General features: G+C 41.0%; 1 protein-coding gene across 1 annotated transcript in view; it reads right to left on the reverse strand.

Moving 5' to 3' along the window:
• The window catches only part of LOC133126086 (uncharacterized), a 58,933-nt gene extending 42,309 nt beyond the window's left edge, over nucleotides 1-16,624 (reverse strand). The window contains exons 1-6 of the mRNA XM_061237953.1: nucleotides 16,576-16,624; nucleotides 16,308-16,465; nucleotides 16,092-16,203; nucleotides 15,612-15,855; nucleotides 15,266-15,416; nucleotides 14,804-15,050 (exon numbers count right to left, since the gene is read on the reverse strand). Of these exons, the coding sequence (XP_061093937.1) occupies nucleotides 14,804-15,050; nucleotides 15,266-15,416; nucleotides 15,612-15,855; nucleotides 16,092-16,203; nucleotides 16,308-16,415 (862 nt within the window). The 5' untranslated portion in view covers nucleotides 16,416-16,465; nucleotides 16,576-16,624. The remainder of the gene's footprint in view (nucleotides 1-14,803; nucleotides 15,051-15,265; nucleotides 15,417-15,611; nucleotides 15,856-16,091; nucleotides 16,204-16,307; nucleotides 16,466-16,575) is intronic.
• Between the last annotated feature and the right edge of the window lie 1,581 nt (nucleotides 16,625-18,205).

The following is an 18,205-nucleotide window of genomic DNA, read 5'->3' on the forward strand; positions in this document are numbered from 1 at the left end:
GAAATGAAGCAGACAAAGTTAGAGACATTTTACGGATCAAGCAAAGATAAAACAGGACAGGACAAGGCAGTTTTGGTCGAAAGATGCTCCTGAAGCTTCTTGCTCCAGCAAGGGGCAGCTATGTGGTAGGCTATTCAGGTTATGAGGTGAATAATAACAATAATAATAATAATAATAATAATAATAATAATAATAATAAAATCGTTGTGTTAGTACAATTAAGTCTAAAAAATGTTTTTGTTTTTCACACTAGACAAGGATCCAGATTTCATAATCCCTACAGACAGGCTTGCAAGGGATCAGTATATAAGAGCCATATCAAGAAGTGTACCCAGTTGTTGCATGTGGCAAGAAACATAGTTTTAAAAAGCAGTTGGTTCAAGAGCAATCCATGGCTGGAATATAGCAAGTTTGCTGATGCAGCATTTCGCTTTTGTTGTCGAGTTTTTGAAGCCAACACAAATAGCAATGCCATTTGCTGCAGAAGGGTTCACAAATTGGCCCTGGATAAAAATCATGGCTTTCAAAAACATAGTTCCAGCCAAAGGCATGAAGAAAACGTGAAACGTGAAAAAATGACACATGTACTTAGGAACCACACCAGTTGACCAACAGCTATCAGCACAAATGGCTAAGCAAATAGAGCTCAGGACAAAGGAAAGAGAAAAGAGAAGAGTAAAGAAAAAAGAGGGATATTTGGAAAGGGCGCCATGATCCAGTACTATGAGAACACCTGCAGCAAGCAAGTAAGAACCCAAAAGGCTATCCAAGCTATCTCTCAGTTCAGAGCCAAATGACTTAATTGAATGTGTAGCAAAGGAGGTTTGAGCACAAATCATTGAAGAAGTAAAACAGGCAGAATTCTTCTCTGTATGTTTAGACACAACACCTGACTTGTCAGATTGATGTAATTAAGGGCACTCAAACAACTGGATTAAAATTGGCAAACTACTTGTGTGACACTTTAAAGAAGCATGACCTCAGTGTAACAAACATTCGAGGGCAAGCCTATGATGGCTGTGCTGCAATGGCTGGTGCATACAAAGGCGTCCAGGCTATCATCAAAGAAAGATGTGACAAATCCTACTTCGGTGTTTTTTTTGGTGTTGTAGAGCAGTTGTTTGTCTTTAAGGAAGCTTCTGCAAAGAGACATGGGTTGTTTTTGTCTGTCCAGGAAGAAATGAATAAAGATGGCTCTCACACTACTTCCCTGAAGTCTCTTAACACTACAAGATGGCAGCTCGTATTGACAATTGCAAAGCCTTGGTGAAAACTATAGAAGCTGTTGTGGAAACACTTGCTAGGATGCAAGAGGATGGGTTTTTTGCAGTGCAGCTGATTGAAGATTACAAGGCAGAGCTCACATCTTTCAGAACTGATGAGAAGTTTGAGGCCTTTTGGGTTCAGGCAGAAGAAATTGCTTCAAAGATTAATGTTGCACTTGACACAAGACGATCAAGGACAATATCCAGGAAGCTAGATGAGAGATGGCAAACAGAAAGTCAGATGTGCCCAAAAGATTCATCAAAGGTCCATTGCTACTACGCTGCCCTGGATCTTTGCCTGCAGAGCATAAACGAAAGGTAAGAAACCTTACCTTTATTACAGCATACACATTGCCTGAGAAAACCGGGAGGAGCAAAACTTCAACATTTGCAGTCCCTCTTGGCTTTCTACAAAGGAGATGTGAATGAGGAACAGGTTGTTCTAGAGTACAGACTTTTTCTTCAGAGATTGGAAAGAGAGTCTGAGCAGCCAGGCACAGTATCAGGCATCTACAGATTCATTTGCAGTAACTCACTGCTGGAGGTTTATCCACAAATATCAAGATTGTACGAGCTTGTACTTACATTACCTGTCTCCTCCTGCAGTAATGAGTGAAGCTTTTCAACACTCAAATTTGTGAAGAACAGTCTCAGGAGTACCATGAGACAAGACCGCTTGAGTGACCTCATAGTCATTGCCATGGAAGCAGAAAGGTCCCACTCAGTAAATCTTGAAATGGTTAGAAATGAGTAGCAGTGGTTGTCATTTGCTGGACATGTATGAATGTACAAGCCCCTTTGTGCAGACCACCTGGTTGGGATGCCTGCATCTCCAAAACTTACAGGAATAATGACTAGGCTAGGTATGTAGGTTACCACAGCATTTCACATGCCGTTGACATTATTTTTCAATGTGATATCATTGTTTCACCATAAGGGGACAATGTCCATCCATCCATTATCTTAACCCACTTATCCTGAACAGGGTCGGTTAGTAGGGTGTGTGTGTGTGTGCGTGCGTGTGTACGCACAAGCGCGCGTGTCCCTTGGACGAAGGAAAGGTAAATTGGGCGTGTCAGTGATAGAGTTAGCTCTGAGAAGAGACTACTTGTGTAGTTTTACTCTAATTACATACGCAAAAGATGACAAATTCAGGTATATATATGGCTAACAAAAATACATTCAAACAGTAAGACGGCAAATATAGAACAGAGATTCACAATATCAGTCAAGACTATACTAAACACTGGCTATGCCTGAATGTTTGTTCATACAGGATTGGATCCAAAAGACGTGCTGTCCTTATAGGAGCCGCAATGGTGCTGTGAATGCGTGTCCTGGAGAGGTGCACAAAGCTGGGGCATTCCCGTCTTAGCTGCGCGTTGCTGTCTGGTCCGCTCGGTTGCTGGAAGTATGTTCACTGGTCCTTTTTCCGGGTGGAAAGGTCTGTTGATGTTGTTCCTTGGTGAGCTTTGCAGGGGTAAACTGATGTAGCGTTCCGCGTACACCAGTTTCCACTCGCTATAGGCCACAAAGTTACCGCGAGGTGTGTCTGTAGGCCTGGTAGTGCGCTGTGCAGCATTCAGCCTCTGTCCGAGTCTTGGAGCAGATGAGCTGAAGCGAATGGCCAAAAAGGGTGCATCGAAGAAGGGAATGAACAAGAGAAGGAAGAGAAGGATCCCGAGAACATGTATTGCTCTTATACGGGAAAGATTATTGCTCCCGCCATTACGGGATTGGCTGAACCAAGCTAGACGTCATGCGGGGTGGACATTGCGGAATTGTCCTGTGGGATTGTGGGAGTTGTAGTTCCTACAACGAGGAGAAAATGCAAACTCCACACAGAGAGGCCCATCCGTGCCTTTCGGGGACAATTAGTATTTGTCTATTATTTTGCTTTATAATAGACAAAAAGCATTTTATTAATTTTTGGGTAGGTTTGAGACCCCTGGATATTTTAATCCTATGCTGTTCAAAGATCACAATTTTCACTTGGAAATTATGCAGAAGTGAGTTTCATGAATCAAAAGAGTTGATTTCTAGCAAAATATGTGTTTGTTTTACAGTTCACAGCAATGATGAATTTAACCATTTGTGTACTATAATATACACCAGGGTGGTACACTGCTTACATTTTGCTTCATAAATCTTTTGTAGTTCACCCTCAGAATGTGCAGACTTGTAGTCAAGGAATTTATAATTCAGAAAATGTAGGCTATATCAGCCCCAGGGAGAGAGAGGACAGTACCAATGAGAAGGAGTGTCTCGCTATCACACCGAGCCTTGGGGTGAGGGTCACACTGACCCACTCCAAGCGTTACCAGTGTTCCACAACTATGGCAAGGATGCAATAGCTCTTCCAGTACAAGGGTGATTATTATTTACAATGCAGAGTGACAACTTGCTCAGTGTAAAATTCCTGACCCAGTCCAGTAACAATGCTATTATATACACTATTGACACTATTCTGCTACAGCTAGCATTTAGCCATTAGCATCAACATTGGTGTTAGCAAAAATTCCACTCACCCACACACCATACTGAGTGCATCATGGCTAAATTCACCATTTCCTCCTCTAGATCATCCCACTCTGCTTTACATGGGAGGATGCAATATAACATGCACCTACCTTTCTACTGTGACCCCCGCTTTGCATTTGTAGTATGAGTCTAACTAAAAGATCAGCTTTTCTGAGTCATAAGATTCTTTCACCCATTTAAAGGTACAATAAGTAATTTCAGACTTCTAACAGTCAAGAGAGGAATTTCAGCAACAAACACGCTCAAATCATTACATTGTTTATCCCACCACTTCTCTGTGAGCACATTATTGTTGAAACGCCATTGGCTGTGGCAATTAGAACCAATTTTCAACCAATTATCGTACAGCTATGCAATGTTTTAGTACAGAGTGCCATATTGTTTTGGTAGACTGCATATTTTGAAACCTGAATTTAAGGACTATGAACACAAGCAGAGAGTGAGTCAACATGTCAGTGAGGCTTTTTCAATGATAAAAAGGGATTTACAATGATCTTGCAACAATGTTTTAACACAAAAATCTTTCCTATTGTACCTTTAATGGTACCCCACTTATCCGGTTCTTACTTAACTTTCATTGGGACAACGGTGATGCACAGTGGATTCAGTATCAATCTTTGCTTCTCAAGTGTGATGTAAGTGGCGGAGTTGCTACACTCTCCGGGTCATCACACAGTCAATCCAACATTAAGCCAAGTGTTCCCACTGTCCACAGTTGACGCAGTAGCGCTAACCACCATAAGTCTGGAAAGTCTATTTGATCCTGCTTTATAATGACCCAATTGGTAAGTTGCCAATGTTTTAATTGATTAGAGGTGTGACCTGATAACCTTCTGAATTTCAATAGAATTTCAAAAAACATACGTTTTTTAAGCATATAATTTTCCAGAAACCAAATCTCTAAACTATTCGAAATTACACAAACGAAACCTATATTTATGTATCCCCTTTATTGTATTTCATTCGCAGGCACAATCCTATACAGATTCTTGCTACGGAAGGCCTCCCAAGGCTCGTACCTCTATTACCCAATCCTCTGTCGAAACACTGTCCAGATCTTCATCATTTACCAAACCCCGGACACATAAAATTCTACACAAAAACCATGTTTAAAGTGAGAGATAATGTCATAATGATTGGCAAAAGCCAAAAAACCCCCAGGAAATTCACAGAAACACCAAGAACATTATCTTGACCTATGCGCTGACAGGGCTTCCAACACATAATGCATTAATACCTGCTATGGGTACTGTAACTATGGTGGTCTACTTCAAACAACATGTACCACTGGGCAAGCTGCTGAGGATTCAATCAAATATTCTCTATGAATCAACAGCCAAATAGATTATTTTCAGAGAAACGTAGGAGTTGATTCATTTCTGATTTTCTTTGAATCAATTAGGTACGTATTTCGTTGCTATATGTACATAAAATGTACCAATTTTGTCTTGTTTCTTTCTAGTCATTAGTCATTATTTTCTGTAAAAGAAAATAAGAGGTAATCACTGCCAAAATACATAAGTACAAAGAGTATATCTGAACTAATCGTAGCACCCATGAAAATAGACAACTGTACAATAAGAGAGAACATCATAGCAGAGAAGATTTTTACATTTTGTAGAATTTGTGATTTGTACTTTTAAACTGTATTAGTTTCTATTGTCCAAAGTATGCTTTTTAATTACACACAAGCTAAATGACACAGAACATTCCTGGATGTCAGGAGGCAGCAGAGCCATGAAGTTCTTTGTTGGAGTGACGTCACTTCCATTCCGCCATTTTGTGTCAGGTTTCTGTAACTTTATTATTTTTCATATTCATGTCTGTTTTCTGTGTACATTCATTATTCATGTGATGTCTGTGTCTTTATGTAGTTCTGAGCCCAAGCCTATCTGCGTGATTCACTTTTCAGGTGTTTTCGGAATTTTCCGGTTTCCCACAAATCCTTCTCAGTCTTGCTTTTCTTACTTCCTGCTGTCTCTCCCTTTATGTTTGTAGATAGCACTCATTTACTAATCCTGACTAACACAGATTTTGTGTAGTACTAATTTTATTAACACGCTAATGTTTGTCTAATTAACTAGTTTTTGGGTATTTATAGTTTAATTATAGTTTAATTACGTAACCTAACATATTAACTTTCTCCCTATTTCCGCACTGCTCTGTAGCTCCACCTCCCTGTTCTATCTCTGATTGCCTGCCTTAATTCCACAAAGTTTTCGCACCTGTTCTCTTCTATCACTACATCCATTAAGTCTGTGCAACTGTCTCCTCCCTAATCAAGTGTGGTTTGGACATTATGTGACAGAGGCCTCTGTTAATGCAGTACCATGCTGCTTTATGGCAAAATACAGAACACTACTATTGTGTACTCTAAATGGTATTTCTTTACTAAAACATGTTAAAACAATAATTCAAAAATAAATATACTACAAAGTTAAGTTTACGTCCTGTTGTTATGGTATACTATAGTGTTCTGCTGTAGGCTGATGAGATATTGTAGAATTAGAATTTAAAATGTCTTAGAATTTTTGTTTCATCAATGTAACGATTAATTATCCTATGAGCCATTCCTGTTCATCCGCAGAAGCCAATTTCATAAACTAATGAAATAAAAATGTAAAAATAATTACAGTAACTGTTTATTAAGTGCAATGACATGACTACAGGGTGTGCATACTGTAGAACAAGATTGAACAAACTGCACTTATACTGCAGTACTATATGCAGGATTTATTTATTTACTGTAACTGCAGGTCATCTGCTAACAAACGTATTGCACTTTGTTGGATTTTGTATATTTTAATTTATTTCCTATTTAAGTTCAAAAAGCTGCGATCTGTGTTTAAGAGCCCCAATGTTCATCATGTTCATGTCACCAGTTTAAATAACTTTTTTCACATGTAAATCTCAGCCACTAGATGGCCCAATACGGGTGTACAGAGTAGGATCGGAAGGAAACCTTGGTTGAATAGAATTTATAATATGGGAGGAAGTGAAAAGTGTTTAAGTGTTTAAAGAGAAAGGTTTGCTGCAAACATTTTCAGCTGTTCAATTTGAACGCACCTCTGGTCAAATGAGCTAACCTGATCTATAACGGGTGATATCGTTCGAATGGCCCAGACATCATAGTCTTTTTTGACTTCAACGTAACACGCTGCAACTGTGCCATAATTCTTTTGACAGTATTGACAAGAAGACCGGCAAGCTTTTATAGTATCTCAGAATACCACAACACCATGAAACCACCCAAACCTACTATATACAGTAGTATTAGGATAATGCAGTTTTTCTTACTTACTTACTGCAATTACTGCAGTTCAATTGTGAAATACCACACTTGTACTGAAGTTTTTTCACTGTATTACTGCAGTTAAGGGTCTTATTGTACCATTTTAGCAAGCTACTGTCAACATGAATCAGTTAAACGTGATCAGTTAATTGATATTTGCTACCAAGCCCTCACCATCATCATCTGAACTGAATTTTAAAATCTCACTGTAATTACAGGCATCTCGGTTGTACGTAGCTAATAGTTTTAGGGGTGATACACCCGATCACTGACTACGTTGTCTCCGTCTCGCATCAAGATTCCAACAGTCTCCTGCTGTAACTGCAACATTCACCCTTCTAAGTGTTCAATCAGAAATAGGTGCACAATTAGAGGATGTTGCTGTCAAGGATATGAAACCATGCCATAATGTTTATGAACCAATCTCAGTTTGCTGGGAGCTGGGAGCGCCTTTGTATTTAGTTATTTTTATTTGGCAAGAGATGTGTTTGGGTAGTGTGAGAGTGTAAGACAGATCACGCCAAAAGCGTGAGAGTTGGCAACTCTGCTGTATGGTTATGTGAAATGTCATTTGGAAGTTGTAAGATGCCAATTTCATACTACCTTGATTATTTTTTAAAAATAAACAAAAGGCACATTTGGAAAATTTGGGTTGCCTACATTAAAGGAACAAGGCAACTTATAAACTCTTTCAAACATTACGAATGCAATGTCATACTGTAGCTGAGTAATGTACGTGGGCCGGTGGTATCTCTGTCATGGAATTAAACTGTCTGAAGGATGCTGACTGAAGATACTTTAACATTGTGCCTACATTAATAAAATTGGTCTGGGACCAATCCAAATGTATTCTTATAGTTTGTGTTTTTTGCCCGATTTATAGTTATAATTGGTGTGTGAACATATGCATCATGTTTGCTTGAGACAAATGTATTGCCAAATAGTTATTATTCTAGGTGGGAAGGTACCTTGTGTTTTTTGGAAGTGGCACAAAACCAAAACAGCTACATCATGTCATGTTCACCAAAGAATAGATCTTTCAAATGGTATATCCTGCTCCCATAATGATTGAAATTTGCACCATGAAAAAAGGATTGAATGAAAAAAAAAAACCCACACCAGACCAATCACTTCAGGGGTTAGGTAGATTTTTATTGTGTGAGAGAACTTGCCATGTTTTTACAATGATGTTAAAGATTCAGAAACATGTTATGATCAACAGCAGAATGTCTATTTGTTCAGTGCTCAGACTCTTTTAGGGGGCAATACATAATTTGTGGGTTGTGGGTACAGCTTTGTGGACTGTGACCAGACAGGATGGAGGGAGGTCACAGGGAAACCATACTATTGGATGTAGGATTTATTAACGTCATCAAGGAGATTTGCATCATCTCTACACCTTTTATGCTGAAATCCTGAGACCAACCTCAGGTTGCAGTGGCTAAATCCTGGCATTGTGTGCCCTGAGGGACATTTGCCCTGCAGCCCCCCACAGTTCCCCAACCTGTCTTTAACAAGGACCATTGTTTCTCTCTCAGTAGCACCCTCTGACCCCACCTCCTCCTGGCTCTACCATGTGCAGAAAACACTCTGGCTATTTGGCAAATACACTACACCAACCTTATATTAATATAACTGTGCATCTTTGCTCTATTTTGCTCTTGCTGGCAATAACATGACCTCTCAAATACCCTCAATGACAGTGTTTCATTCTAGTGCTCAGCTGGTATGAAAGAAGATATCAAAATCAAACCAGAACGGAAGTTTCACTTTACAATAAGAGTACATGAATTGCAATAAAAAGTAGTTGTTAATACGAATCAATAGATTAGATATATTACTCATGCATGAAATTAACTTTAAAAATATTTTATGTATTAGTTACATGACTATTTATACATCAGCAAACCACAGGATGAAATTACAGTTAGTTCTTATAATCATTAACAAACACATTAACTGCTTTAATTCCAATTGAATTGGCATTAATGAATGTAGTTGTTAACATTAATTAATGATGTACAAATACAAAAACAAAGCTGTACAGATTAATTACTTGTTACAACTACTTTAGTTAATGCAAATTCATGCAGCCTTATCGTAAAGAGTTTATTATTTTGCTTGGCAATTTTGTTTTTCAATTATTGCTTGATATTAATCATCCCATCATGTTTATGTTTTATAGGACATATGTGTTTATGGGAAAAGAGGCTTAGTTGGTTGTAAGGGGAATTTGTCAGGGTGGAGCCACTAATGCAGTAGGCCCCTGGAATAAACCCCCTGACTGAGCGACACCCAGCAGCCGTCTCTTCTGGGGGCCCTTTAAAAAGTCTAATGAGGTTGTTGTCCTGGCTGTATTGGGCATAGCACACAAAGGAATCCTGCGGTATCAGTAAATTCATTGATTTCCCCCCATTCTCCAGTCAATGAAGGGAAGGAGAAAAGGGCTGGTGTCTGTTTGACCTTCACTGTGTATTAAACAAACAGCAGATGGTAGAGTTTCTGCAGCTCTATTATCCCCGGGATGGGACCGTTGTCGCTTGTGTCACTTCCCACAGAGACTTTCTCTCACAGTCCACCCAGGAGCTTCATGCATGGAAGCACCTCCATCTCCTCCCATTAGTTTCATTGCCATTTATCCCTAATGCTCCCAAAGTGTCCAATAACAAGCCATACATACCCCTGCGATCTGTGCCCTCCGGGAGGGGCCAAGCCCTCTGCCATCAGATCTGCACCATGTCTTCCCCAGCTGATTGGGGCAGCCAGAATATTCCTTTGACATCCTCAAGGCAAAACATTAGCCTTCCTTGCATATAAGTATTCAGTCAGAGATAAGGACAACTGTTTGTTGAATCCAGGCCATCATCAAATGGATTGTCACTATTTGCTCTTCCAAATCATTATACCAATGAAAGGAGCACAATTATGCTCAATAACAGAGTGCTTCAACAAGCACTACTGTAGAACAGCATAAATATTCAAAATTGATATTACAAGAAAGTAAAATGATGCAGAGATAATAAAAACAGGATGATGCAACATTATAAATAATATTTTTTATATAAACTAAAACAATATAAGAAATGGAGCAGTTAGTGTTAAATAGTGACAAGCAGGGTCGGAAATTAATGGGGGCTCAGTGCAAAATTCCAGTAAGAAATTGGTCTTGAAATTGCAGGGCTGCTGTTTAGTTGGAAGAACGTCCTTGAGAAAGTCCAGCAGTTGTTGGGAGATAACTTGGGTTGCGAGACACTGGTGGTGCCCGCTGAGCAAATGCAGGGGAGAGGCAAATGGCCTGGCGTCGTAAGGCGGAGTTCTGGTCTGCCCACACTGACCACTTAATTTAACTAAATTTCAAAACAATGCTACGCGACATCCCCGGGGAAGGATTACTTAGTCTCTGAGAATGGCAGGTTGTTGAGGAGAGAGGACCAGTGGAGGGGTGAGCAGTCTCCTAGGCATCTGGGCTCTACTGTGGAACAAGGTGCACACCATGGTGATATCTAAGAGATGCCAGCCCAGCCCTTAAGCAATTACATTTTCTCTTCGGTTCATTGGAATGTGAATGGTTGGACTACTTCAAATTGTGCTTTGAGAACTTTAATGTTGCAGTCCCTTGCTCCATACTTTATCTCTTTAAAAGAAAAGAATTTGCAAAATGACTCTACTATCAACATGAGGGGCTATTCTTGGTTTGGTCAAAATAGAAAGTGACACATTAGACCACCCAAAGCCTCTGGGGGGGGTTTTGCCATTTTTGCTTAAAACAAGCTTCTTCAGGATTATATAGTGCACATTGTGGATAAATCAGTCAACATTCCAGGTTGGTGGCGGTGGTGTAATGGTTGAATGAGGAATATTTTCCTGGCACACGGGCAGGCCTGTGTTATTTCATATCTATGTATTTTGCCATGGGGTTATTTGAAAGGGTTTTCTACCTCTATTTACCTCTTTAAATGACTTTTAAAATAATAAATATGCCTGAATAAGAGTAACTGAATATCAGTATGTCATGCACAATAGAAGAACTAAGGTGTTTCCCAACATTTGATAAAATTGCCCTGGAAATAATCAAAAATGGCACAAAATGTTTTTCACAAGGGCAAAAGAAAGTTAATTTCCTAAACCTGGTGACAACATAATGACAATGTCATATTGCTTCCAAATAATTAATAGAGTTTTAAAACCTGGAGGAAAATACCTCCTTAAATCAAACTTTTAGTGTTTTAAATGGACTGTTAGACGTCAGGAAGGGAATTGATGTGGTTCCGAACCTTTTAAACATGGTCTGTAACAAATGGATTGAAATGCACATTTTGTTATGATAATCATCACAGTAGTCATCTAGGGGTTCTAAGATGGCATCAAAACCCTGCCTATGGCCACCATTTGTCACCCCAGTGAGGTGAGCAGATGACACAAACCTTATCCAGGACAAGCACAACAGCCTTGGCAGATGAACATTTCAGCACCCTCCTCAATCACACCAACCCCACTAAGTCCCCTAGTCTTTGACGCACTCCCTGACTTCCCTCCTCTGGAAAGTTGCTGCTCAGATTATGCTCTTGCATACTTGCAGAGCACATCTCTGGACTTTATGTCCTCCATTTACCACTCTATCAGTCTCAACCACAAGTTTTCAACCATGCCAGCCAAAGCTGCATCTTTCCACATCTCTGGCACCCCTGATAAAATAGTCCCCCACTTCACTACTGTTCTTTCTTCCACATGCACAATAGACCATGAGGTAAAGACCCACATTAACACAGCGTCTGCTGCTTTTGCCTTCGTGCCAGATTTTTCCTCAAAACCAGCACCAAGGTCTCCGTTTATATGGCAGTCTGCATCTCCACAGTCCAATATGGTTTTGAAATGTGGACTCCATACATACACCAGATCAAACTCCTTGAAGTCTTCCATATTCAATGTCTACACTGGAATTGACATGGGATGACTGCATTCCCCATAATGAATGCCCTGGTCACTAGAGCAGGCCAGCTATCACAGCTTGCAATGAAGGAATGAGATGGGAGACATGGGCAGCCTAAGATGCGCACAGCCGTTGGGCCCTTAACCCTGCATTGGTCCAGGGGTTAGTCTAATCAACTGAAAGTCTCTTTGGATAAAAGCATCAAATGACATAATAATAATAATACAGACACACCCAACAACACCTACGGGGTGCAGGGTCTCAGTTTGCGTGCTGCAGCAGAGTATGCAGCATCAACTTGACAGCCAATATGGACAGCCACGGTGTGTGTTGTCATTCAAATTCATTCACACACTTGATAAATGTGTGGAACGCTGTGAAACGAAACACAGGGAGCTTAATGAGCTATATTTTATGCTCACATCATTTTCTTTATGTAATACAATTGCACGATTGCTTGGGAAAAAGTGATGTCACACTAATCCAAAAACATTTACAGTAGTTTGTGCAATACACTCTCAAGAATAACAATAGTTTGTTGTTTTATGAGCTTGGTGAAAATACCGAGGGGCAGTAAGGGGAACATTCCTACATACATAATTTTTATGGATATTTTGGTCTGTGCTTGCAGAATGCCCTCTTCAATTACATTTTTTGTTCAAGTCTAGAAACTTAGATGGCTTTTGCAAAACAATAATTTTCTGGTCAGTTCATTTTGTATGCTTGGTATAATTTGTGGCCCGAAGGAAGAAGGATTTAGCTGTGCCTTGGTAATTGCTGCACCAGATTCAGAAAATGCATGACATGCAGTAAAGGTATGACTGTCATGGGACAGGCAATCGGAACCAAGCGTGGACTCAGGGATAGCAGAACAAGTAGGTTTATTCACAGTTATAGTGTCAAGATCCAGCAAGCAGGAACAATACAGCTAAGCCAGTTGCTGTCAAGTCCGTGCTCTTTGTCCGTTATTTTTTCCCTTTTGTCTGTGTGTCTATGCTTATCTCTGTGTTTCTCAACTCCCCTGCGTTTTTATCTTGTATCCCGTTTTGCTTTCCATAGTTCTGTTTTCTGTTCATAATTCATTTCACCTGCTCCCTATTTAAGGTGTCCACCTCCCTCTCCTGTCATTATGTCATGTCTCTCACCGTCTGATAATTAGTTTAGTATTTAGGCCTGTTTGCTCTTTTCCTTTGTTCGTCTTTTCCCGAGTCTTCCCTTTTTCCTTTCCCCTGGTTCTAGCCTGTATTTTCTGACAGTGCTTTTGTTGTGAATTCTTAATGTTCAGAGAGTTTTATTCGGAAATTAACGCTTATATTGGACTGTTTCCGTTTACTCTCATGCCGTATATTGGCTTCTATTTTATGCTGTCGCTACCGGTGCAACAAGTCACTGACGATGTAAGTTTAATTATCAGTGTTAGAAAGTTCATGTAACGTGATTCTTTCTCCGTGTTTCACGATTGTTTAGTCGATGTTAATCATATTCATTTTACCGCTTGTTTACCGCGAATGACTCGGTTCAGTAATTCGGAATGTTCGGAAACTAGCTTCGCACGGTACTAGCTAACTGGCTAGTTTAGCTAGCTTGCTCTGTATCAGTACAAGCACAAAGTTAACGCAGAGCTGCCAACTTTTCAAAAAACCTTGGAGTGAGATTTTGTCGGGGTAACCAAAATGTAACCGCGCACGCAGCCACACAAGTTGGTGGCTCAGATATCAGAGAATTTGAATTCATTTGATGTTGAACCCATGTTGTACCGTGCATTTTGGTGGTATGTGGGGAGGCCCAAAGCCGTTGATAGGGGCGGCTCACTGGAGATGGACAATATTGGTTACATTCTGTGAAGCAAAGACATAGCTGAAGGTCCACCCCCAGGAAATTTTGGATTAAGTAGATGTGATTTCCTGCATTCTAGTGGATTTTTGGGTGGTCTGCTAAAGATGTGCAATACCTGAACTTATTCTGATTCATGTGTGGCATCATGACTTGTAGGGCCTAGTCTGGAGTTGAACATTCAACCAGAAAACTATTGTTGTGCCTAAATGACTGCCTATGTGCCACAATATAGCCTTATTCATAGACCAGTGTTTAAGATTTGACCTAGGTAGGTTGATTGATATTTTGATTACAACAATGGTATTAAACTAATTCTGAACTGAAACCTAACCTATGTTGTGAATAATTGTATTAAGAGTACTTAATGATTTATGTTCAGCCAAAAACGACAAGATTAGTTAGGGAGATAAATTATTCTTCATTCAAAGCCTCCCACCACATGGTCCATTAGAAACAAATAAAGTGCTTAAAGTGCTTAAACAGTACAACTTTTTCAAGCAATAAAACAGATGAACGCATTACAAAAATAACTAAAAATGAGGTTATCAGTATCAGATGCAGATCAGAAGCTCCAACAGGAACACACTCTAACAGTAACAATCCGCAAGCAAAGACTACAGCAGAGACAGAGACTTAAATACAAACAGGACCAATTACAGAAAATACTAGGCAGGTGGGGTAACAGGGAGAACACGGGCTACAAGACTATTTGGCTAAATAAACACAGGTGAGACATGACACACACAAGGGCTCTAAAGACAAGACACAGACTAAAGACTCTACAGACCAATACACAGACTAACAGACAGGGGGTGCTAAGACACAGAATACCAACTGAACATACATTCAAAATACCATCCAACCAGGCCAAAAACAGAGTCCAACAGAGAAAAACACATAAAGTCCTTGTCTATGATCTGTGGGCACGGTTATACTGGCCTGTGGCCTTCTTGGAGGCCTTGATGACATCTGAGGGGGGCTCCCATTTGAAACAGGGCTCCAGGTCGGCCATCTTTATTGTCATTATTGAGGACAGGGTGCCATCCAATGCTAGGCTGTTTCTGATATTGGTTTTGTTCAGTCCCACAACTGAAAATACCCTCTCAGCGTCTGCGTTGGAATGGGGCAACACCAGGACCAGCTTGGCGACGGCAGCAAGCCTCTCAAATTCGTTGGCTCCTGTCACCTATGGAAAATGCATCAAGAACACAATGGGAAAACATACCTTGATTTTTTTATTGATTAATACTGTAAGTATACTGTAGGTTGATCCATTAACACAGTTCAGATAAAAACATGCAAAATTTGCAAAATGCATGACAATATATGCCTGCGACAATTTTATAGCAACATAGCCAAGCCACACCTGCCAAAATGAAAGACAAAAAATAAATTGTTTACCTTATGTTTCCGGGTTGCCATCTCAGCCCAGAAGCTTTCCATTTCAGTTTCGTCCTGCAGGGATATCATTGGCATGGTCTGATAACTTAGAAACTCCTCACCCAGAAGGTCATGCTCCTCTGGACCATGGTATGGGAGGAGATGGGGAAACCTATTTATGAAAGTAGAGTTACAAGTTGTTAAGTTTTAGATATATTGTCATCAACCAGCAGCAGTTCATACGCATCTTTAAGGAGAAGCCATATAAAAATAGCTCATGTGCAGTTTAGGAGTGAACATATATCATCATAAAAAGCAGGGTATTTTAGCTAAGATGATAAACAATAATTAGAGAAAAAAAACTAACCTTTCAACAAAGTACAGGACATCTCCGATGTCACTTTCAGCCCTCTGCCGTACATCTACAAATGTTGAATGTTTGAGCAGTGGCTCTTTCAGTGGCAGCTTCTTTAGTGCATAGTCCACAGCACTTGTCAGGAAACACAACACAGCTTCGTGGAATGAATCCACCTGCTGTGGTGTGATGTCACCCTTGTCAAGTAGTTTGTTGAGTTTAGCCCTGGTTGTGAACCCAATGTTCAACTTTCTTCCTGTTACAGATACAGCATACCAGGTTAATATAAATGGTTTAACATGCTGATGCTGCAATATCAGCTAGACACATAGGGCAAGAAATCCAACCAGAAGCCCACTGTTAATGGAAGGACTACCACACACCTTACTAGGTTTCTACTCATGAAGTGACAAAATGCTAGGTACAAGGCTAAATATCACGTTATGTATCACATATCACAGTGTTTGATCATAATAATAGTCAAACACTAACCTGGTAAATGGTTTGCCTTCTCTTTAAAGGCAATATCACCAGGCTCCTCAAGGCCCTGCAGAGCTGCTGGAACAATGAACTTTGAACAAAGCTTGCGTACAAATTTCACCATCTATAACAGACATTTACAAAATAGGAGGTGAAACCTGTTTTAGAAGATCCCTGCAGATATCAGCAAGAAACACAGAATAGAAAAACAGCAAAATCTAATCCCACCTCATCATATAACATAAATATTGATGGCCGCTCTCTTTGAAGAAGCAAGTTGAAAGTAGTGAAAGTTGGTACGGTGGCTTGAAAGAACAGCAGGTACACTTCTGTCATGGGGTCAGTGAACGTCTGCACAAGCCTCTTGAACCTGGCCTGATTTTCATCTTGAATCAATCAATAAATAACACAAAACAAGAGGTTATCAATAATACAAGTATGTGACTAACAATCCATGTAGTTGCTGCATAATGAAATAGATAAATGATGACCATACCAGCAGATTTGAAGTAGCTGGCCAGAGGTTCATAAAGCCTCAGGATCCTGGTCACACAACGTTCAAGGCTTAGCCAAGAACCGAGACATGGAGGAGGACCTCCATGTACTCCGCTTCATGGAGCTCACAAAACTCTGTTCCAGACATATAATTCCATATCATATATTTTCTACAGCTCAGCATTTCAATATTACACTTAATAGTATCAAACACGCATACCTGTCAGGTATCCTTTTCGATTTGTGCTACCCTTGAACCAGTAACCGATGTCCACTACCATGTCCTCCAAATCAAAATGGGACACCTGCAATGCATTAATCAAATCATAACATAATCAGTCAATGCATGTAATTAGGATTCAAATAAAAAGTTACATGTAAAGATAAATCAGGCCTTAATCCCACTCCTGCAGCTTTGGCGGTGTTATGTGCCACATGACAAGGACAACCATGAATGTTGGGATGATTCTGGAGGACTGTAGAGGCAATGGAATTACGTGATCCAATGTTCACAGCTGCATTGTCAAATCAAAGCTTGACCACTAGAGTGAGCAGAGCCTTACCTTACTCGGCGGGAACTGAACAGAAAGCACTTCCAGACGAGCAGGTCGGACGCCTTCTGCTGTACTACCAGCGCAAGTAATCCGGTGGCCGCTGTTGTGAGTAACCAGGTTATCCACGCCGGCATATTGTGAAGTTTTATCCCCGCGGCGAGAGACGTATTACCGTATTACAGAATAATAAAATGTCAATCCTGACCTCTTTACACTGCGAAAGTTGTAAAGGTTTAAATGAGAGGATTGCAGTTCTGGAAGGACGGATCTCCGTCTTGCACTCCATTAAAGACGACGAGCTGTTCCTCGATTCATTTATGGAACCCCGTGGAACTGATGCTGCTGATTCGCTGCTTCGCCCCGAGGCCGAGCTCCCCGTGGCGGGGGCGGCTTCGAAGGATTGGTCACAGCTAGGGGCTAAGCCAAAGAACTGCAGCACTCCAGCTTCCACAGCTAATGCTGCTTGGGTTGCTGTCCCGACGGGCAGCCGACAAGGAAGGCACACCTCCTTACCCCCAGTCCCAGAGGAGTTGCGGCTGACGAACGCCTTCCGGGTGTTGGACGGACTCACTCAGCCCTGGGAAGACCCCCAAGAAAACAATACTTCGGACCTACATGTTGCTCGCGGTTTGAGCGAGCCTGGCTCCGCTCGAGTAACACTCCCCTCCACTCGGAAACCGGACCGGCGGTCTTCACACCGGGCAGTGGCCTCTGCTTCCCGACGAAGGATCCTCAGGGAGGCGGTGATCAGCCGCTCTGGTGGTTCTCCTGACCCTGGTCCAATGCGGAGTCCTCCCAGGTGTGATGTTGCGGCCCTGCCGCAGCCTCTGCCTGCCCGGACACGCTCCCCGGGGTCGCCGACACGATCGCGTGGATCCCTCGCCCCTTCGTCTCGTCAGTGCCCCTCTCCTGGAGAGATGATCTCTACTTCCCATTGCAGGCCTGTGAAGGAGCCTGTCCCTTCTCAACCTCGTCCCCTTTTCTCTCCAACAACCCTTATAGTGGGTGATTCGATTACCCGGAAACTTCGGTTTGCGAATGCAGCTACACACTGCTTTCCTGGAGCAATGGTCCCCA

The sequence above is a fragment of the Conger conger genome, chromosome 1 (genome assembly GCF_963514075.1).
Source record: "Conger conger chromosome 1, fConCon1.1, whole genome shotgun sequence".
NCBI classification, from domain to species: Eukaryota; Metazoa; Chordata; class Actinopteri; order Anguilliformes; family Congridae; genus Conger; species Conger conger.